Here is a 23052-nt window from a genome sequence, read left to right on the forward strand (position 1 = left end):
TTGCTGGTTATTACAGTAAATACTTCAGAGTAGCCTTGTGAGAATTAAATGAAGCAATGTGTATAAAACATTTTGCATGCTGCCTGGCACACAGTTTTCAAGAAACAAGTGCTGTACAAGTAGTGACAATTGTACTTTCAGCATCAGTTGCCTGTCCTTGGACTATCTGTTTACTATAGATCTATAGCCCAAACCACTTCCCAGGGAAGCCCATGCACTGCAGAGATTCTAGCACAAAGAAAGGACATCAGCTAGAAGTCATATTTTCCTAACAGATGCCCAAAGCAGTGTACCTGGAAAGACAGCCTCGATGTACCAGGTCATCACCCCATACAGGAAGGTGTCAAACAGCATCATGGAGACCGAAGTGGTGAGATTGAAGCCATCTTCCTCCACAGGACTCTCAAACAGGTTGTCCCACTGCACTCCAATGCCCTGCTCCTCAAAAAGGGCAAAGTACTCACAGCCAAACCCAAAAGCCACAGGAGACAGCAGGCTCTGTGAGAAACAGGCAAAGTCACCTATCCATTTCCTGGTCTGTCTCATTTTTCTATCTGTTCTAGTGCAAATTATACCTGGAGAAGTTTGAATTTGCAAAATGGATCAATCATAAGGTGCAGAAGTAGTATTTACCTATAGAGTCCCTTTAGGGGAGTGGTGGGCTGCCAAGTAACATATAAAATGATTCCATTTGTAACCACTCATTATACACAAACATTTCAGAAATGCATATACAGTGAAGTATAAAACTTTAAAAACTTTATGTTTCCAAAGATGCCCCAAGGCTCAACAATCCTGTTCCCCGACACACGTGCGCATACCCACAGTCCTCTGAGGCTCCCTGCTCAGCCAAGGATGGCTCTGGATCAGAGGTGCCTGTCTGGGGCTGCTGATGCCTATGGAGCCCAGACTGAGGCATCAGGAGCATCCTATGAGTCACTCTTAGCTTTCCTGATAAGTGACCTGGGGACATCTGACAACTTGCACTTGTAGGGGCTCACACACTATCCAAGATTTCCCCCTGCTCTGTATGAGGGAAGGAAGTGTCCAAGTCAGGAATTTGTGGGATGAGGCACCTGCTCCTCAGTTGTGCTTAGTTCAGAAAATATTACTCAAGCAAAACACCATGCTGGACACAAGGAAGACAAGAGAGGCCATCTCTGACCTCAAGAGTTTTCAGTTCTATTTGTGGCCTTGGCTTTGTCATGAGCTTAACATGGCCAACAGAGCTGGGAGATAAAGGGCAGAGATGGCATCTGTTGCCTGAAGCCATTCCTCAATGCCATTTATCCCCAGCCCAGTTCAAGATGCAGTCTGGCTCTCGGAAAAATTCCATTCAATGCAATTCAACCAGCATTCACTGAGAAGACTAAAGGTAAACAATTTAATAAAACACAATCCTTGCCCTTACCCTTAAAGAGCTTAGAATCTAGAGCTAAGGTTCATGTCCCATTGGAAAGAGACTATCATCTTCTGTTCTCAACTTGCTGCTTTTATTCAGGGACTCCAAAGGAAGGTCAAATGTCTACAGCCACTGAAGAAAGGCCAGAGGTACTCACAGCAAAGATCTTGAGTGTGAAGCCCACGTAGTCCTGCCATGCCACACACAGGACGTAGGGCAGGTACAGCGTGAAGTAGATGATGCCCCCACAGGCTGCTGCCAGGTTGGCTCTGGAGAAGAGTGTGCTAATCAGGAAGCACTGCAGGATGGTCACCACAGCAAACATGGACAGGAAGACAAACACCACGCTGGGGTCACTGTAGGGCAGCAGGTTTCCTAACTGGGAAGGAAGAGACACATCAAATGTGCTGCCTCAACAATCCCAAGCATTCACTTGTATGATCTACAGAAAAAAGAAAGGGTTTATTCCTACTCATGTTAGAGACAATGCGGAGGCATAATGCTGTTCGTCTTTCTGAGGAGGCAACTGATCATTATTATCCTAAAGAAGATAAGTGATTTACCCAAAACTACACAGAAAAATAATGGCAGAGTTATGAATACAACAGAGTCCAGGGCTTTCTACGCATCTCAGTGGGTGAGTTTGCTCTGTTTCTTCAATAGGTAATTTTAACTGGTTTCTCCTTATATAAGGACTATGACTGGTGGCACCAGAGAAGAGCTGTGGGAGATAATGTCCCATGTAACTTTTCTGTCTAAAAGCCAAGGAAAATGGCCAGGCAACTTGACTTTCCCCCTTGATCACTATGGATTCTGCATTCCCACAATCATCCAAACTCTTGTGGATATTTTGAGCTTATCTCTGGCAGATGGGTACATGTCTGCAGGACCCACCAGCATGCAGTTGTCTCAGAGCAGCTCTTATGCACCAACCATGGGACCACTACCTCTGCCACTGACCTTGCCCTTGCAGTTAGATATCAGAGCATGAGGGAGGGGTTGCTTTTAGCAAGAACTGTATCCTACTGTGGAACCTCAATAAAGTCCTTGACCTTCCTGAGCCTCATTTCCTTGTCTGTTAAAAGGGTTAGTGAGGATAGAAGAAGAAGCCCATGTGATGTGTTTAAACAGTCCTTGGCAATCAGTAGGAACTATTTGTAACAGATGGTAACTAGTATTAAATTAGTTAGTTCTTATCTCTTTGTACTCCCTTTGCTTCAAAAACATTTATTTTTACCTGATGCGTCTTTATATGAAATGCTTGCAGAGAAAGAAAATTCGGATATAAATATATTAATGTATGGTTCAGACACAAAACTGCACTGCCCAGAGTCCCCATTCAGGGAAGGCTTGTTGCCCAGCTGTCGGTAGACGGCCTCAGGCATCAGCAACTCTGGGTTTGTCACAGCAGCAGAGAGCCATATAGGCCCTGGGGCATGACCTTCCCAGGGCAGCCCACATCCAACGATTGATTGAGAGGGCTGGGGTAGGTGGTGTCAGGAGGGAGGCCTTGGGGGAGTACAAAGGGCTGGATGTTCCAGCTCGATGAAGAACAACTCTAACAAGCTGCATAATCTCTAGAGTGCCCCACGGGGTTGGCCCTATATCACAGTTCAACTCCTCCCTCTGCCCAATCCTGCATCTTCCATCTCTCTTCCATAGGTATTGAGCCCTCATAAATACCCATACATCAAACTCTATTTCAGCCTCTGCTTCCAGACAGTCTGCAACAACATATATCCTTCTGATTATTGTTCTTAGAAACTTAGGAAGAGTCGCCACCCAATATATCTAAGAAAATAAATAGCTTTCAGATGCTGCCATGAGCCACTACCAACCAGACAGCATGGCGCAGTTGAGCATGTGGTTATCTGGAAAGCATGAACCCTGCACTCTCATCCTGCTTAGCTGCTACCCAGCTGGGTTGACCCTGGGCAAGTCACTGTCCCTCTCTGGGCCTCACTTTCCCCAACGAAAACTGACGAAATTGCAGGAAATGACAGGTATGACCCCTTCTCTACCAGAGGCTTGGATTTTTTTTCTTCTTCTCCTCCCTTACCCCATGTTGAGCTATTTCGGAGTTCCCTGGCAGGGAAGAGTGAGTGAGGCTGCCTTACCTTCAGGATGACCACCAGCAGGCCAGCGCTCACAAGAAGAGGAATGAGGCTACTAATGAACCAGCTAAACCAGAGGATGCTGTTGTCCAGGCCCATGATCCGCATGGTCTCTTTCAGCCGTGCCTCCTTCTCATACACGATGCCCTTGATGATCACAGCCACTGAGTAAATCCAGGCCAGCGTCATGAAGAGGGGCATTGACCGGCTCATCACCCGCAGAAAGCTGGAGGTCCCAAGGAAGGACAAGGGGAGAAAGAAAGACACACGTGAGCCAGGGTGATAGGCCAAGGCCTCTGAGCCCACATGCTAGAGGGAGCACCACATCTGGGCCACAGAAGGAAAGGCGCCCTGGACTCCGAAATGTATGTATGATCCAATGCTTCACGAGCCATGCAATGTAGAGAGAAAAACGAGGCTAACAAAGTGTTGCCAAACCAAATTTCTTTGGGGGCTTGCTTCAGTAACTAGGTAACTGTGAGCCATACTTAAACTAAAGGTAGGTTATTTTAAAGTACTAAAAACCAAAACAAAAAAACAACTCATTCTCTCACAAAAGTTCAACATCTCCAAGGTCATCTCACTATTGACTTGCTTATCGTAACCCTAATCACAGCACAGACATACATTTCAGGCAGCTCTTGTCAATGTTTCAGATTCCAAGCTAGAATAGAAAATGCAAATTTGCAAAGTAAAAGGGACACAGATTTTGGACCCTGAACCTGAGGTTCACGTCAAAGCTTTACCATACAGGCACATATTCACTACCCGACAACAAGCACCAGCTCTCAACGCCTCTGAACTCCTGTGCCCTGTCTTAAGACATCCTTTCTAGAGTAAACCTTAGCTTAGGGGTCTTTGTAAAAGGCTTCCTTTAAAAAATTCCAGCTAATTGTTTAGAAGGTGAAAAACAGGAGAATTTCTGGTGACCCTGAAAAGCTATAGATAGCCTATACAAGGAAACACACTATTCAATGCAAAACAGAGAACCAATACAAGGAGAACCCAGCTCCTCCCGCATCCTGATCCCTACACACACACTCACACATCCCACCACCACCACCACCAACAGAGAATAAGAGAATTTCCAGAATCTGGAAGAAACATTACATATTTCAGATGTCTGCAATAACTACACCTCCACCCATTCTCTTAGAAGAAATCATTACATCCAAAGGCATAGTTCCCACAATGAGAACTTGGCAGCTTAGTGACTCAGCACTAAAAGATTTTCTAAAAAGTCTAAGAGGAAGAAGCTTTGTTCAGTTTCATTTGGGTTGTTTTGAAATGTGGTTTACCACCTAGGGAGAAGAAGTGCACACATTTACATAAACTGTGCTTTTATAAGTTTAGATGCTGTTTCTGCGTCTGGGGGTATGTGTGAGTATGTGCTTGCATGTGTTTGTCATGACACATTTTAAGCGTGCAGATTGAGCAAATTTTGACCGAAAGGGTAGAGTGTAAAAAAATTAAAGTGGTGGGCTGGGCGCAGTGGCTCACGCCTGTAATCCCAGCACTTTGGGAGGCCATGGAGGGTGGATTGCCTGAGCTCAGGAGTTCAAGGCCAGCCTGGGCAACATGGTGAAACCTCGTCTCCACTAAAATACAAAAAATCAGCCGGGCGTGGCAGCATGAGCCTGTAGTCCCAGCTACTGTGGAGGCTGAGGCAGGAGAATAGCTTGAACCCGGGAGGCGAAGGTTGCAGTGAGCCGAGATCGAGCCACTGCACTCCAGCCTGGGTGACAGAGCAAGACTCCATCTCAAAAAAACATAAAAATAAAAAGATAAAAGTGGCAACCATGGATGAGAAGGAAAGAGGTTTAGTAGTGTGTGCACATATATCTACGTCTGTCATGTGGCTGCAACTGTTGACAACTTATATCTGGCATCTTATTTCCAGATCACTCACCCGTGCACGCACATGCACACACATACGCACGCCCCCATCTGGCACAGTATAAACTGCTTAAATACAGTGGCTTGCAGGTAACTTACATGTCATCAACATAACAGGGATAGGGCATCTGTTGCATATAGACACCAGTTTTCTTCTCGGTGCCTGTCAGCACCCTGATGATTGCCTGCTCCACCACATCCTGCAAGTAGGCGAAGCCCCCCCAGATGTACCGCATGTCCTCAAAGGGGTCAGCTCGAGGACCAGGGTCCCAGTACCTAAAACCAAACCACAGGTAATCAACCATTCCTTTAGAACCATACGACTAAAAAAAAAAAAAAAAAAAAACACCCAAAACCCTACTACCTACCCTTACCAAGCCCCTTTTTCTATTTTTGTATCTTTTTTTTTTTTTTTTTGAGATGGCGTTTCACTCTTATTGCCCAGGCTGGAGTGCAATTACGCGATCTTGGCTCACTGCAACCTCCGCCTCCTGGGTTCAAGCGATTCTCCTGCCTTAGCCTCCCGAGTAGCTGGGATTACAGGTGCCTGCCACCAAAATTCCTGGAATTAATTCCCTTGAGTAGAAATGCTAAATCAAAAGATACTGATATTTTATGACCTATGAAAAACCTTCCAGCAAGGCATGTACCAATTTCACCAAAATCATGACACCAAGTTGAGTTTTTTTGTTGTTATTGAAATTTCTACCAAATTCTTAGTTAAAATAAAGTATCTCTTGTCCTAATAGGTGCTCTGGACCCCCTCAAGACCAGGCTGGTGTGATGGGATTCCACTTACCCATCCTTGATTTTATTTGTCCTCTCTACATTGTCAATGTCCATTCGGATCTTGTACTTGACATGATGGGGCAGCTCAATGCTGCCTGGGGTAATTCCGGTGAACACAATACCAGCCCAGAACTTCCTCTCATCCAGCAGCTCCATGGACTTGTTGATGAGCCGGACTTCTGTTGCTATGGGTTCTAGCTTGTTCAGGTTGACACACTGATAGAAGAACAGCCTTCATGAGAACGTTGGCAGCCAGGACAACAAGCAGTGGCTGAGACAAATCCTACACTAGGAGGCAAGGGCTGACTACACGATTGCTCATCCTCTCTCTCTAATGCTCTCTAACGTAGTTTTCCAATCTTCAACCAAGAATGGAGGATTTTGGTTTTTCACTGCAATTTAAGAGAAATTCTAAGAGTAATTTAGAGATATGTTATTTATTGATTTCGTGGGGAAAAAAGGTTAAAACAATGATCTTATCTTACTTTTCTGTTTTCTCAGCAATTCTGAGTCATAGCAACTAACCAACCAACCAAACAGACCAAAACACCTCTTACCCATCCCTACTGATATAATTTTTAATATAAAATTTTAAAAATTTAATTGGACCTGAATTAGATTTTAGATAAGTTTCACAAATAATGCCTTTTTAAGGGAATGCTTTGCTACCATTAGTCACTGAGATAGGAAAACCTAGAAGAAAATGGGTAGAAATATTCTCTTGAGCCTATATAGAATAAGCTAATTTACTAAAGCTAGAGTTTATTTACTCATTCAACCACTCAACTAACATTTATTGAGTGCCTTTTGTTACCAAATCCTGTGTTAGGCTTGAGGGATACTTTTGTAAATGAGACTATACATTATTTCTAAACTTGCCTCCTGCCTGAACCTTATTATAACCTCTCAGAGAAAGAAGCCGTTAAGTCTTTTCTAAATGATCCAAGCAAAAGATTCACCTCCATGAAGCGAGATATGGTCCGGATTGCCTGGTTAGTCTCGTTGAAAGCTTCTCTCCAGGTGTACACAGAACCGTTACTGGACTGGACATCCTCTGGGTGCTTGGCCAAAAACGCCACGATGTCTTGGGCTGTCCAATCTAAGCCATCCAACTGCTGTTCCCAAAAGTGGTCATTGTCCCTGCTGTCCAACAGCATCTGCCATTCCAGTGAGAAAGTACAAGTAGTAAACACCAACCTAATCTTGAGGAACACTATAAAATTTACAAAATACTTGCATATACACTGTCATTGTTGTATCCTCACAGAAAACTGAGGTAGATGACAGTGTCCCTATTTTACATGTGAGAAGACTGAGGCTGAAGGAAAAAAAAACATGATTTTAACCAGGGGTTGGTCATAGTATTACTAGATGTGGAGGTGAGACTCAAAGTCAGACCAGTCTGAATTCAGAGTCCATATGCTTTCCACTATACCAAACATCTCACTTAACATTATTAACTACAGTAACAACAACAATACTTCCTTTATATAGTTGCTACGTTGAATAGTGTATATGCTTCACCTCACACAACTCCATAAAGAGGGCACTTTTATTTTTTTGCCTTTTGTTGTTGTTGTCATTTTGATTCAGTGTCTCGCTCTGTCGCCCGGGCTGGAGTGCAGTGATGGAATCACAGCTCACTGCAGCCTTGACCTCCCAAGCCCAAGTGATCCTCCCATCTCAGCCTACCAAGTAGCTAAGACTATAGGTGCACACCACCACACCTGGCTAATTTTTAATTTTTTCATAGAGACAGAGCCTTGCCATGTTGCCTGGGCTGGTCTTGAACACCTGGGCTCAAGTGATCCTCCCACCTCAGACTCCCAAAGTGCTGGGATTACAGGCACAAGCCACCAGCCCAGTGAGTATCCTTTTAATATTTCTCATTTTATAGATGAGAAAATTGAAGTTCAGAGAGGTTAAGTCTCTAAGATTAGGTCACACAGCTATAAAGTAGCAAAGCCAGAATGAAAGCATAGGCCCTCTGTTTCTAGTGCACCTCCCCCACCCCACTGTGTTCTATCACCTTCCTCTTTTGAGACCCAGTCTGTTGATCCCACATAAAACCTAATTCCTTCTTACTGCTTAGTTTAGAAAAATAATGCTGCTGGTTTAAACCAACTAAAGTACAATCTTTTCCAATTGCAGGATGTACAGGTCATGATGCAAAGGAGGCCTATTTCCATTTTTTGTTCCCTTGCCGGTTGGGTCCTCACATGGGTCCTCACGAAAGAGAAGGACAGATCAATCCGCTCCTCAATCAGCAGATCCAGAGGGGCCGAGGCAGAGGCCTGCACAGATGTGCTGCCAGAAAAACAGCAGCTGCAAACTCAGCAAAAAGGAGAGGCATTTGCAACTCCTGTCACAGCTTCGAGAGAGAAGATGAAGCCCTGGTTCTACCGAATTGGAGTCTCCAAGGGTCTGAAAACCGCTGCTTTATAAAAAAAATCGGTCTTATTTTCACTAACATTATAAGCTTTTCCCCCCTTGCGGCTTTGTATTTATTATTTTAATGGGAGCATAATGATTTTATAGAGTATATGTAATTTCATTAATTATTCCTATAGTGCTGAACATTTAGTCTATTTCCAATTTCTCACAATAACAATATAGCAATAACATTTTCTCTCATATGGTGACTTCCCTAAAATTATTTCAGTAGGTTACATCCCTGGGGGTGGGTGGAATGGAGGTACACAGGATAGCACATTTTAAAATGGTTCTTGAAATTTTCATTCCAAATTGATTTCCAATAGAGAATAGCAATTTATACCATCACCAGGAAGGTACGTATGTATTTTTGTTAACATAACAGACACAAAATTGTACCTCACAAGTTCACAGAGGCCAGGGTTAGCAATTCTGAAGCCACTTTATTTGGAACAAACAAAAGCAGAGTGAAGAGATGCAGCCTTTAGGGTGAAGTCAGCCCTGCCCAGTATGGCTTCTGAACAACATGGCCAGAAAGAACAGCAAGACTAGAAAGATGCGCCTGCTGAGATCGCTGAGCACGTGGCCTCTCTAGGGTGCTCGCGAGGGGCAGGAGACCTAAGACTGCCTGCAAGGGTGGAGGCAGAGAGAAAACAGGGCCCGAGGATGGGTGGCTAAAAGCAGCTCAGAAAAGAGAACAAATCAGTGTCAGAGGGTTCCATGACTCGCCCGAGAGAGGTGCCCTGGGACCTATGGGGTGAGGCAACACGGGTAGACAGTGCCAGAGAAAGCAGAAAGATCAGAGCTACCCTAGCAGAAGCAGAAGCCTCAGCCATCACCTCGTGTGGGAGATGCCAGGCTGCAGGGGGTGACAAGCTCATGTCTGTGGAATTAAATAAACACTCTTTAAGAGAGGGAAGAAAGGCCGGGCGCGGTGGCTCATGCCTGTAATCCCAACACTTTGGGAGGCTGAGGCAGGTGGATCACTTGAGGTCAGGAGTTCAAGATCAGTCGGCCAACATGGTGAAATCCCGTCTCCACTAAAAATACAAAAATTAGCTGTGCACAGTGACACGTGCCTGTAATCCCAGCTACTCTGGAGGCTGAGACAGGAGAATTGCTTGAACCCGGGAGGCGAAGGCTGTGGTGAGCCAAGACCATGCCACTGCATTTTAGCCTGGGTGACAGAGCAATACTCCGTCAAAAAAAAAAAAAAAAAAAGAGAGAGAGAGAGAGAGAAGAAGCAAAGAAAACCGTTGGAAGAGGTTCCCTTTTCTTCCGCCCACAGGCTGATGACTCCCTCATCATCTATCTCCAGCCCAACCACCCTCCTCCACTGCAGACCTCAGTAGCCACTGGCCTACTGGACATCGCTACCACCCACCCAGCTAGAAATCAAGACTCGCTTTGATGCCTCCCTCTCTTTCACTGCTCCACCACTAAGCAGTCACCAGGCCTCATTTCTTGCTTTATGCCTTGGCCACTTGCAGAGCCTCCTCCCTGGTCTCTGCCTTCATTCTTGCCTCGTCCTTCTTCAATTCATCCACCCCATCAGAGTAACGTATCTACATCTCCCCTTGCCTGGTACCCTAGAGCTTAAAGGTCCTCAGCTTGACACACAAGTCCCTCCGGGGCATGCCCATGCCTTTTTCTCCGGCCCCAGCTCCCTCATTTCCAAGCGCACACACTGGATTTTCCCAGCTAGATTCCTAATGAATGCCACTGCCATGTTTACAAGAATCTTGTCCTCTAAGAACTGGGAGCTTATGAAGAGTTGGAGCATCTAAGGCAAACTCTCAATTTCAGACTAGGGAAGCATCTATTTGCCCACAAATCAAAATTCACTGAGTCACTTCACAGGGCCTCCTATAATCCTCTGAGAGCCAGACAAACAGAAAAAGTCCAACTAGTAGAAATATGGATTCCAAGGAGAGGACCAGGAAGAAAAGGCCTGAAACCACGCTTAGGTCTACGGGGCTAGATCATATAACCCTCCTTTAAAGAAGAGACCCCACTTTAATGGCATGAGCTATATTATTAGTCAGTGTGAATCCATACAAATCACTGTTTATGCTTTTCTCAGTATAAAGTCCTTTGTTTTTAAACGGACTTCCTCAGTAACCTGCCTCCCAGTGGATCAGGAAATAGTCCTAAACTTCGGAAGTGTTCCCCCTAGGTAGGTACAGCCTCTAAAACCCAGCTGCCCTTAAAGTCAATAAGGTTCAAAACAAGAAACCTGGCAAAATCCTCACCTGCTTCTTAAGGGGAGCAGAGACAAAAGGAAGAGGCCTCTCTCACCATGGAAACAGGAAATAGTCTAATGATTCTCTAACTCAGCCCAAGGCAGGAAGATGTGATTAACAGCACTCAGGCTCCTGCAAAGGAGACATTCTGTTCTTGCTCAGCCTGCTCCACATTTGAATCCAATTGTCTCTAGAGCACTTACCCTTTCAAGTGGCTCTGAAGCACTAAGTGCATTTCCCCTCCACACAGTAACAGCAGCTCGTCATTCACACAGTGCCCTGAGAATGAGTATCTCAGGCCAGACTACATGTAACATGATGCTTTTGCTCCCACACTTCTTTCCAAAACCTACCAAGACACAGGGAGATGCTGTGGCTGGCTGAGAGGCTGCAGCCAAAAATGAAAATAGTCAGGCTACTGCAATTACTCAACTCTACTTCCAAACACCAGCCCTCACTAAGTTTTTCAGAAAACTGCTATTTGACCATGAGTGGCATGGATGCTGATATGCACAGCGTTATCTCTGCACCATGGCCTGTACTTCTGGAGAGGAGGTGCCCTGTGACTTTAGCTATGCTCACTACATTCCCCCAGCTAGATAAACTGAAAGAATTCTCACCTCACTCACACCTGGGAAAGTGACCAGAAACTCACCCCTCCAGTATCAAGCAGGCACATGGTAATAATGGAAGGGACACTCACCCGGACAAGGTCCATTTCTTGGCTGTTCTCCATGAAGGTCCAGATCTTGGGGCTGAGTTCCTCCCACATGCCTTCCAGATCATGGAACACAGCCAGTTCCTGGAAGGTCTTGTTCACCTGGAGTCAGGTCGGGAGCCAGGGACCGCAGAAAAAGGAGGAGAAGCAGAGACAATGAGCGCTTTGGCTCCTCCCTGAAAAGATACCCCATCACAGCAGCCCCGCGCCAGTCCTCCCCAACCCCAAGAAATGCCTGCTTGTAACTATGATTCTATACCCAGGACTGGGGAGCTGGCCCAGCTCTGGTCTGCATCAGACTTGAGGTTTTCACTCTGGGAATCCCAGAATTGCCGTGAGTATACTTAGCGCACACCTCTGAAGCTACCTTGAGTTTTTTGCCCCCACTTCTGGGGAGATTCTGGGGAGGGAGTCTTGGGCTGGGGGCAGCTTACCTCAGCCATGACCTGCCTTGTGGCTGGAGTGTCAGGTGTATACAGGATCTTCCCAACAAGCAGCGGCTTCAGAGCTTTCCAGATAATGCGGGAAAGCGGACTAGACTCCAAATTCTTCATCAAATCATTGCAGTAAGGAGCTACGAAGAACAGGAGAGACAAATGCTCATATGCATGGTCATATACTGATAGAAACTTATAAGGGCTTTGGAGCCAGAGAGTTCTTAGTTCAAACCCCAGCTCTACCACTACTAGTCATATAATAAGTAACTTATCTGAGCCTCAGTTGGCTCCTCTGTAAAAGTAAAATTCATAACATCTATGTGGAGAGATGTGGAGATTATCTCAGATTAAACTGAGATATCTATAAAGAATGATGCTTGATAAATAATCAGAGCTTATTATAACATCAATGACAGATAACTCACAACTGAGCTGATCCAGAAAAATGTTTTCATGAAGAACAAGCCCTCCCAACTCCAGATTCACACTCTCATGCCAGCCTCCCATTTGTTTTCACTGACAACTAACATGACCAACATTTAAACTGACTCTTGAGGGGCAACCAGAAGGCTGAATTCAGACCTCAGTTTTCAAGCAAAAACCAAAATTTGGGGCCGGGTGCAGTGGCTCACGCCTGCAATCCCAGCACTTTGGGAGGCCAAGGCGGGCGAACCACGTGAGGTTGGGAGTTTGAGACCAGCCTGACCAACGTGGAGAAACCCTGTCTCTACTAAAAAATACAAAATTAGCTGGGCATGGTGACGCATGAGGCTGAGGCAGGAGAATCGCTTGAACCCAGGAGGCAGAGGTTGCGGTGAGCCGAGATTGTGTCACGGCACCCTAGCCTGGGCAACAAGAGCGAAACTCCGTCTCCCAAAAAAAAAAAAAATTCTCAGCAGGGCGCAGTGGCTCACTCCTGTAATCCCAGTACTTTGGGAGGCCGAGGCAGGCGGATCACGAGGTCAGGAGATCGAGACCATCCTGGCTAACACAGTGAAACCCCGTCTCTACTCAAAATACAAAAAAAAAAAAAAAAATTAGCTGGGCATGGTGGCAGGCACCTGTAGTCCCAGTTACTCGGGAGGCTGAGGCAGGAGAATGGCGTGAACCTGGGAGGTGGAGCTTGCAGTGAGCCGAGATCACGCCACTGCACTCCAGCCTGGGCGACAGAGCGAGACTCCGTCTCAAAAAAAAAAAATTCTCTTTAATTAACACAAACCATTATATGTACACTTAACAAAAACCCAAATACAAAAGTTGTAACAGACAAATGGGTTTGGTTATCCAGCAGGATCCCTGATTTTTAAAAATTCATTCTAAGCTTTTCAGGGTTTTTTAGATACTATCTTCTATATGCTGGAAAGATAATAGAATTTTTTTTTTTTTTTTTTTTTTTAATGAGGATGCCCTCACAATTAAGTCTATCATGGAAATGAAGGCTTCCTTGGGTCAACTTGCAAGCTGGGGGAGAGGAGGAGATGGGATTTAATTAAAGTTGCCTACAGTACCATCCTCTTCAGGCTTGTAAAGCAACTTGCGAATGTCTGGAGTGCTTTACTCCAGAGAAGAAAAGGTTCTTGTGTTACAATGAAGTACAAAACCTGCCTCACTCAGTGTCTGAAAGACACACCTGTGGTTGGAAATGGAGAAAGGTTCCCCTGCACCAAGTTTTCAAGGAAAAGGATGCCATTGCCTAAAACTGTGACATTGGATCCCTGCTGCCACGAGGCATATGGCACACGGGCCCACAAAAGTGCTTAAGTGTGGGGAGCAGATATGGAGACACAGGGTTATTTAACACTGCCTTGCAGCTAAGAATGGGAAACAATGAGCAGATCAAATGTCTGAGTGTGAGAACACACATGGCCACCACTGACAGTTATCTCAGAGAGCACAGATCCAGGCAGATTTGGGCTTGAATCCTGGCTCTTGTGGATTAACTCTGATGTGGCTCTGACCAAGGCACTTAACCTCTCTGAGCCTATGAAATGTGGGGTTAAAGAATCTTCCCTGCAGGGTTATCACGAGGGTAAAATGAGATAACTTAAACAGAATGCATAGTGCACAAGAAATTCTACTTAAATGTTAGTTTTTTGTTGTTGTTGTTGCTATTATCATTACTGTTCTTTTTATGTTATTATAAAGCTTATCTCAATGGTAATATTAAGACCAGAATATCATCCTTTTTAAAAATGCTTTTCTAGCTTTTTTGAGTTATAACTGACAAATAAAAATTGTATATATTTAAGGTATACAGTGTGATGTTTTAATCTATGTATACATTGTAAAAGGATCACCACAATCAAGCTGTTAATAAATCCATCACCTCATAGTTGCCTTTTTTGTGTAGTGTGAACACTTCAGATCTACTCTCTTAGCAAATTTGAAGTATACCATACAGTGTTACTAACTATGGTCATCACGATGTACATCAAGATCCCAGGAACTTATTCATCATGTGAAACTGACACTTTCTACCTTATATATATTCCATATATAAGTGAGATCTTGCAGGATTTGTCCTTCTACCGTTATCTCATTCTTGATCACCCTGAAAGCCACCTTTCTACATCCCACAGAAAACCAGGAGGTTGGCTGTCAATCATTCATTCCATTGATAAACACTACTGTGCACCTGAGATGTGCCAGGCTACATTCAGAGAACTGGGGACAGGTAGCTATTCAAGAGAAGCCTCTCTCCTCTAGGAGAGCTCAGTCTGGTGGGCAAATGGGCATGTATGTATCTAACGCTGCTACAGAGGGAGGAGACGACACAGGCCAAGGCCAGAACTAAGGCAGGGATGGGGTTGGGGACAGGGCTGGGGTCTGCACAGACACTCACTTGTAGAGTTGTCATAGAAGGTTTCAGCATCTTCCTCAGTGCCATTGCCTCCAAAGAGGGCTTTGTAGTTGTTGTCCTCATACCAGTTGAGAGACTTGATCTTCAGCCCCCCTCCCTCGGGATGCCCGCAGACAATACGAGACACAGCCTGGTAGATTTGGGTGGAGGAGCTGGAGCTGTTCACATTGGTCAGAAACATCACCTCCTGTCGCATGTCACTCCAGCTTCTCATGCTGAACAGCTGGCATCAGGGATGGGGAGAAAAAGGAGGATAGGGGAAGGGAGGAAAAGGTAGTGCAAGGGTTGGGGATGAGAAGAGAAAGAAACATCTTATTTTCTTGACCTCTCAAAAGCCATGTCCCAGAACATATTTTGTCTGATGTCATCTCAAAGCCTTGGGATGAGCTTGCCAGAACCTGGCTACCCAATCTGTGGTCCAGGGACGAGCAGCATCAGCATTACTGGAGACATTGTTGGAAATGCAGATTCTGAGACCCCTCTGCCAACCTGCAGAATTCAAATCTACAGCTTCACACGATGCCCAGGTGATTCCTATGCTCACTAAAGTTTGAGAAGCACAGCCTGGAGTTAGTGAAGACCCTGGACCTGGGCTTTGTTTCACTGGGATTATCTTCTAGTTTATAGATGAGAGTGCTTTCTCTGAACAGCTACATCTGATTGTGGTTGAGCCTATCAGGAACTGCTCTCATCCTCGATAACTGACTCACTTCTAAAACTCCCCGAACTCTAGTGTAGAAACTGAATAGCCCTCTTCCGCCTTGGGAGAAAAGGTACTGTATGTGAAGTTCCCTATCTTGGTCTCAGTAAAGTGTCAGGCAATGAAAAAGCATAAGGTGAAAAACTCGACTCTGGGCCAGGCACAGTGGCTCACACCTGTAATCCCAGCACTTTGGAAGGTCAAGGCGGTGGATCACCTGAGGTCAGGAGTTCGAGGCCAGCCTGGCCAACATGGTGAAACCTCATCTCTACTAAGAAAATACAAAAATGTTGGCCAGGCATGGTGGCAGGTGCCTGTAATCCCAGCTATTGGGGAGGCTGGGGCAGGAGAATTTCTTGAACCCAGGAGGCAGAGGTTGCAGTGAGCCAAGTGCCACTGCACTCCAGCCTGGGCGACAAGAGCAAGACTCGGTCTAAAAAAAAAAGAAAAACTCGAGTCTGAATCCTAGCTATGTCTCTCATCAGCTTACAGCCTTTGAAAAGTCATGTCATGTCTCTGAGTACTCAACTTCTCCATGTTTCACAGAGCTCGCTGAGACACAACTTGGCTTGGTTTTGGTAACCCTGGGGGGGCAGTAGATGCTTACACCATGGTCTGGACACTGCCCTCTACTCATCATCAAGACAAGAAAGCTAAAACAGTGTGTGGTGAGGCACAAATCCTATGCCACACAAGAGGATGCCCTGCACAGAACAGCTCCAACAGGGTGAGTCAGAAACCCCAGGCAGCCAAGGGTGTGTCTGTGACTGCCACTCAACAAGCATCAATGACCCGGGCAGCACTCTGTCTTACATGCAAATGTATTCCGGCACTTTGTGGAGTTCTCGGCCCCAATGCTATTATGAAATATTTATAGAGTACTTTGTATTTCCCAACATTTCACAATAAATCATTAATAAATCCCTATATTCCTTGAAATGTCACTGCATGTTCACACTGCCTGGGAAGACTGAGCTATAGAGCACAGAGGGGAGGGGGAGGGGTCACGAGGCCCTGCACCCAGCCTGGAAAGCTCCATATGCCTAGCTTTCAACCTCACAGCCTGCTGGTTCCTGTGAGTGGCGTGGTCCAGCACTCTCTAGGTCCTAAGCTTTGCCTTCTGCCTCCAGAAGGGAACTAGGCTCTCCAGAGGTGGGTCAGAGGCCACAAGGATTTTTTTTCTCCAGAGAGTGGGTATCTAGCACACTCCACAAGAACACAATTAGGTGAGGCGGACAACTTTTCCCAACTTTATCTTTTCATAACCTGTACGGGGAATACAGCCAGAAAGCGGACAGAGAGCCAGGCCATTTTGCCTTTTGTTGCTTATTGGAACAGCCCTAGAGATTTTTAAATAATAGTGAGTCAAAACACTCACTTCTCTTTCCATAGGCAGCCTCACCACCATCCCACCACTCCCCAAAAAACCAAATTTCTTCCCACATAAAGTCAGCAAATCTTTCTAAAGAAGCACCATACATTATTGAGTTATTGCAAACTAATGACTCTTCCCAGCACCCGCTTCAGGGGTAAACTCTTACTCTTTCTCCTACACCTCAGCTCACACTCCAAACTTTATCTGGGAAGTGCTTCCTGACTCTCAGGGAGGGATGGCTCTTCATCCTTTAGCCCACGGATGATGGTGGCATTTGAACATCATCGGTTGAGTGAATGAATGAAAACCACTTACTGCTTTCTCAACCCAGCACAGTGTCCTTTGCCCTCCCTTTCCCCCATCCCAGTCTCTTCTCAACCCAACAACCAGAGTGTAAACAGTCTAAACTCTAGATCACATCATGTCCCCTCCCCTCAAGCCCTCCACTGAATTCTCATCTCACCCAGCAGGAATCCAAAGTCTTGCAAGGCCTGTATGGCACTCACCTCCTCCTGCTCTGAGCTCCTCTCCTCCTGCCACCACTTGCTCACTTTCCCTGGTCCTTAAACACATTCCTTAGGCATGCTCTAGCATCAATGTCTTTGTATCTGCCATTCTTCCTGTTCGGAGTTTCCCTCCCTCACCACAGACATGCTGTCATCTCCTTCAGGTTCAACTGTCACCTTAGAGAGAGCTTTCCTAATCACCCCCTTTAAAAAAGCACCTTCTCATGCTCTATGCCCCTTACCCTGCTTTTTCTTCACTGCGTATATCCCTCCTGTGGCATTGTACACTGACCTGTTTGTTTCAGTCTCTCACCCCATATGCGCCCCAAGAGAACAGAGAAGTTAGCGTGTTCACTGCTGAGTCCCCAACACCTAGCAATGCCAGGCAGCTGGTCGGTGCTGGGTGGACATCTGAGATGCTGCCTCCCTGTCCTCCCTTCCCATCACCCAGATGTGAAACTCATGTCAGCTTTCATCCATCTTATTCCTCAAGTCCTCATTTCCTCCCAATTTCCAGGTTCTACTAGTGCATATTTTCTTTCTTGGAAGGTTCTCCTTTCTATTCCAGTTGCTACTGGAGGTTTTCACGACGAAGCAGGCAACAGCACAGGCTTCGGAATCTAACAGTTCTGGGTTTGAATCCCAGTTTTGTCAATTAAACTCATTGGGTGACTGGAAAAGTTGCCTAACTTTTCTGAGCCTTGGTGCCATCTGCAAAATGGACACAATGAGACCCACTCAGGTTTGTCATGTGGAGTATACAGGGAAATGGGTCACACTGTCTGAACCAAGGCAGCTTCTCAGAAGACATTCACTTCCTTTTTCTTTTCCTTTCAAGGGGTGTGCTTTGGTCAAAATTCTCAACTTTCCACACACTGACCGGACAAACAAGTGCAGTTATTGATCTTCTCCCATTTATCTCACAGAAATAGCAAGTTAGACAATGAGTAACTTGTGATAAAAGGGATTTGGAGGTGTTCTATTGAAAGAAGCAGATGGTCCTTGCTTGTCCTGGACCAGGAGCAAGCAGGGCACAAGAAACAGCTGCCAAGAAAAACGTATATTGTTCACTTGGAGAGTTTCCACCACATCAGCAAGGGGAACATCACCTGCTTCCAGTTTTGTTTTTTTTAATACCAGAAAAAAAAATCAGGGCCAGCGATGTAAGTGAAAACACCTGTAACCAAACCCTGAGTTTAGAGGCAGCCTCCCCTGTTACAGACCCTGCTTTGCTTTCTCTAAGGCTAGAAATGAACAAGGGACAGAGGGCTGGGAGGGGATCTGCAGAGCAATGCAAGGCATGTCAATGTCAGCTAACAGGGCCCTAGAGAAATAGCTACAGGCTTGCAAAACAGTTTCTCTTTCTCATTCTCCCCCTGAAAGAACCCCAGTTGGTCCAGCTTCTCTACCTAGTAAAAAAGGTCACCAGCCTTCATAACCAGGGTAACAAATGGCAAGCTGAAAGAAGGCTTCTCCTCTGGAAAGGGAACCCAAAAGTCAAACCTCATCAGTCAGAGACACGTGAGCAGAATTCAAAGAAAGAAAGTAGACCAGGACAGGAAGAAATACACTAACGTATCAATAGTGTTTGATCTCAGCATTTTTGTATTTTCCAAGTGTTCTGCATTTTCCACAATGAACATGCAATACTTTCATTGCTAGAAAACATAAAGTTCATTTTTGATATTTGAAAAAATGATGCAAGCACCAAAAAATGGGTAGGTTAGATACAAGCACCCAAAAAAGAAAAATGGATTAGAGAAGCAGCTAAAAATAAGGGTGGACCAAGTCTGAGACAATTTCCCCACAAATTATTATTTTCCAATGTCCTACACATTAAAGTCTGTGTTGTTTGTGAGCACTGCCCCCTGGCTCAGCTTCTTATGCAGGGGGACACCAGACAGCTCCTCGCTTCCAAGTCTAATTTGAGACAAGGCTGGGAGTCAGAAAGGTGGAGTGTGCACTGGCTGGGAGTCAGCGCTAACTGCTTTTGCAAGTGCCTACAGGCCCTCTGATCCTAGGACAGAGATTACTCTGATACATTTGTCAACATGTGGACCTAAAAGGCAAACTCAACTTAATGTTCATTAAGAGACCATATTCCATAGTTGAACCTCAGAAGCCAGACGCTTTCAAGGGAAAGGGCCGAATTAGGGGTACCACGTTATTCCTGTTAGTTAGCAAGCATGTGTGTTGGTAAAATGATTAGCCTTGCTACTGAAGAAGCAATATGGAGAAATTGCTGGTCAGACAAAAGCAGTGCATGGGCGGTGGCAGAGATAATTCTCCTCTTTACAAATGTATGATTACCTAGGGGCAAAGAGAAAAAATGGAGAAGGTTCTCAACTAGATATCCAGCTGTTAGCCACTAACCAATTAGCTGAGACATCTATGCATTTTAGATTTCTTCATTTCTAAAATAAGGAAATCAAAACATTATTTTTTACATCACTTATACTTTGAAAATTGATATTACATCCCATGTGACAATCAAATCAAAAGGACCTCTTGCCAAACTCAGGAACGAAAAAACTGATACAGTGGATGATCCGCTTTGTGGTACTGGAAAGACACAACTTACCTCCTGGGCCAGAGTCCCAAGACTATGCAGCAATGTTTTTGTGGCTTCAGCCAGCTCCTTGCTCGGGAGGGGAGATGTAGAGTTTAGTGTTCTCTGTAATGAGAAAGAAAACTTTGTTTCTGAGTTCAAATGTAAACCTGAAATCTCTATTGGAAATAAACAAGTGAATTAAAACTGTTCACAATCTTGAGTTTAACAAACAAGAAACCGACTAACCAAAACTAAAGACACTACAATTATTTCTAACTGTAAGTTTGCATTTTGTTCATTTTCAAACTCATTCTTTGATTAATGGTTTTAAGTGAAGTAGGAATATTGTACTTAAAACCAGTTCATATGCAATAGATTAAAAGGATCTCATGTGGGCTGGGGGGATGTGTCCAATACAACTCTGACCGCAAATTCCCAAATCTGTCTGCGTCTGCAAGATGGGTAATATGGGAATGGCTTTGAGAAGCAAGTTAATGATGGCTCACAAGAAAGGAAGAAAATATAAAGTTTAAAGCTGTCAAAAATAGGGAAAGATGGAATTCTGTCACTCTGTTCAAGTCAGCACTGTTTCTAACACTGGAAACTTAACGTAGAACACTTATTTTTACATCGAGTTTTAGTCAAATCTTTGTATGTACCAATTCATATATTTAATTGCTGTTATATGTCACCTAACTGCACAGCAGATATAGGACAATAATTCATTAGAAGAGGGAAAAGATAAATTCGGGCAGAAAGCATAAGCTAAAGAAAAAAAGAACAATAATTTACAGATGATGAAGTCAGAACTGCTATAGCTGAGGAGCCTCAAGTTGGGTTCTGAGTGTTCAGGCTTCCAAAGAGAAAAAGACATGAGGTCAGTTTCTTCATTGTTGTTTGTCAAGCAGGAAAAAAGTATCCAGGGAAAATCCACCTTTCTTGATGTTTCTATGAGCATTGTTTTATTCAATATCATATCAGACATCTCTGAAGTTTAGAGAAGTTTGGGCTATTTTGACATTTGTCATATCAGAGACTGCTGTGAAATTATAATGTAGACTACACAAAAAATGTCTAGAAGTGGCTGGGACTCACTCTCTCTGAGAAATAGCAGCCTGGGATGTTTTCTTTTAAAAAGAACTCCAAATGCAGAAGAGATTGAGTATCATTCTGATCATCACAACATCCAAGCATAATCCTCAATGTGCATTTCTGAGAAAACCTGCCTAAAGGTTCTATGAAAGAACTTGTCCAGCTGATTCATCTCTTCTGGAACGGGTTCTTCACCAGAGTCCCAGGATTCCCACATTCACAGTCCTCAAAGGGACCTATGTGGTCTCCCTTAAACACCAGACTCAGGTAGGCCTCTGTGATATGCAGAGGTGTTCGTGATTGTTCCTTCCATAGAGAGTAATTCATGAGCAAAAACAGGTGAAGTGTTTTGTTTTTACTTTCTCTCTTTGGGTTCACTTTATAACTAAAGGTTAACACACTAGAAGCTGAACCTATGGAGAACTTGCCTGGAAAACTATTACAAACACAAACTGAGAGATCTTAATTGAAAGCTATAGGAGGTAAAGTGTTTTTGTGTTTAACATTAGGCCTACAAGATGACAGATGTTCAAGACTGTATAGCAAAAACAAAATAAACCCAGGACAAAACAAGAAACGCCAGATTCACGTAACGTAAATTTAAGAAAAACTTAAAAATGTGGTAGTTAATCCACTTCTTTTATAAAGAGCAAATGGAAATAAGATTGTTAGGATTCTTGTCACTCACTCTCCCCCACCACCCTGTGCCCCAATTCTCCAGTCATGGGAACCTGGGGTAGCTATAGAACCCTGGGCAAATGACTCAAATTCCCCATCCTTCCATTTTCTCGACTATGCAGCAAAGTTTAAAATGCTGTGCACATATCACAGAGTTTTTATAAGCACTAGAACTAGAGGATATCTACAAAGCCCCTCGCACAGTGCCTGGCACATGGTAAGTCCTCACAATTGTCAACAATGTCATCCCCTGTCTTTTTCTTCCCTAGCATGAAAGTTTACTGCCAAAACTGGAGGGCTTTTGTCTGCAAACAGGGTTTTCAACTTCTTAAAAAGACAAACATCCTTTCTCTGTTTCTCGGCAAGGTCTTGAACTTTTTCTTCTATTGAAATGTCCTTCCTCTGCTAGACAGAGAGCTAGAGTTATCATCACACAGCATATCAGCCACACTCCAGTGTGCTATCTCTAATGGTATAATTACTCTCCACCACAAGGTGAAGACATCCTCATCCTAATTCCTGAAGGCTTGGGATAAAATGCCTTTCTCCCCTTCTAACCCTTTTCTTTTACTGAGCATTTGCCAAACTGCAAAATAAAAGATAATACTAAGTGGATGAAATATACATGATATGCATAATAGGTTGTGTATAGATATACTATATGCATCCATGTATGTATTTATGTATGTCTATTTGTATAGACATATATACACACATATATCTTACACATATTAACTGGCCTCAAAGTTGACATTTAAGTTGAAAAACCTGAAGGAAAATTCATTCCCTATGGTAGGTATGTGTATACTTATATGTGCACACACACAGACATACACATCTGTTTTTACAGCAGTGGTATAGCTTCTCTTGTAATTAAATTTAATTATCCAAAAGAAGTGACTTTATTTAAAAAATATATTAACTAAAAATGCTACCAGCTGCACTTGAATATGACCAAAATCATGGCAGAATTGTAAATGACCGGGATTCACTAACACCGTGAGGTTTGGGGAGCTACTGTATCAGAATCACCTGTGGTGTTTGTTAAATATGCAGATTCAGGCTGGGCATGGTGGCTCACACCTGTAATCCCAACACTTTGGGAAGCCAAAGTGGGTGGATCACCTGAGGTCAGGAGTTCAAGAGGAGCCTGGCCAACACGGTGAAACCCCCTCTCCACTAAAAGTACAAAAATTAGCCGGGCATGGTGGCATGTGCTTGTAATCCCAGCTACTAGGGAGGCTGAGGCAGGAAAATT

At 44.4% G+C, this 23052-nt stretch overlaps 1 protein-coding gene across 2 annotated transcripts in view; it reads right to left on the reverse strand.

Moving 5' to 3' along the window:
- Positions 1 to 23052, reverse strand: part of ABCA1 (ATP binding cassette subfamily A member 1) — a 147107-nt gene that overhangs the window by 44640 nt on the left and 79415 nt on the right. For both annotated transcript variants that reach the window (XM_054520393.2, XM_024252473.3), the window contains exons 8-17: positions 20055 to 20147; positions 14875 to 15115; positions 12030 to 12169; positions 11581 to 11697; positions 7161 to 7358; positions 6212 to 6417; positions 5512 to 5688; positions 3520 to 3742; positions 1560 to 1781; positions 294 to 498 (exon numbers count right to left, since the gene is read on the reverse strand). In XM_054520393.2, the coding sequence (XP_054376368.2) occupies positions 294 to 498; positions 1560 to 1781; positions 3520 to 3742; positions 5512 to 5688; positions 6212 to 6417; positions 7161 to 7358; positions 11581 to 11697; positions 12030 to 12169; positions 14875 to 15115; positions 20055 to 20147 (1822 nt within the window). The remainder of the gene's footprint in view (positions 1 to 293; positions 499 to 1559; positions 1782 to 3519; positions 3743 to 5511; positions 5689 to 6211; positions 6418 to 7160; positions 7359 to 11580; positions 11698 to 12029; positions 12170 to 14874; positions 15116 to 20054; positions 20148 to 23052) is intronic.

Source organism: Pongo abelii, chromosome 13 (assembly GCF_028885655.2).
Source record: "Pongo abelii isolate AG06213 chromosome 13, NHGRI_mPonAbe1-v2.0_pri, whole genome shotgun sequence".
Classification (NCBI taxonomy): Eukaryota; Metazoa; Chordata; class Mammalia; order Primates; family Hominidae; genus Pongo; species Pongo abelii.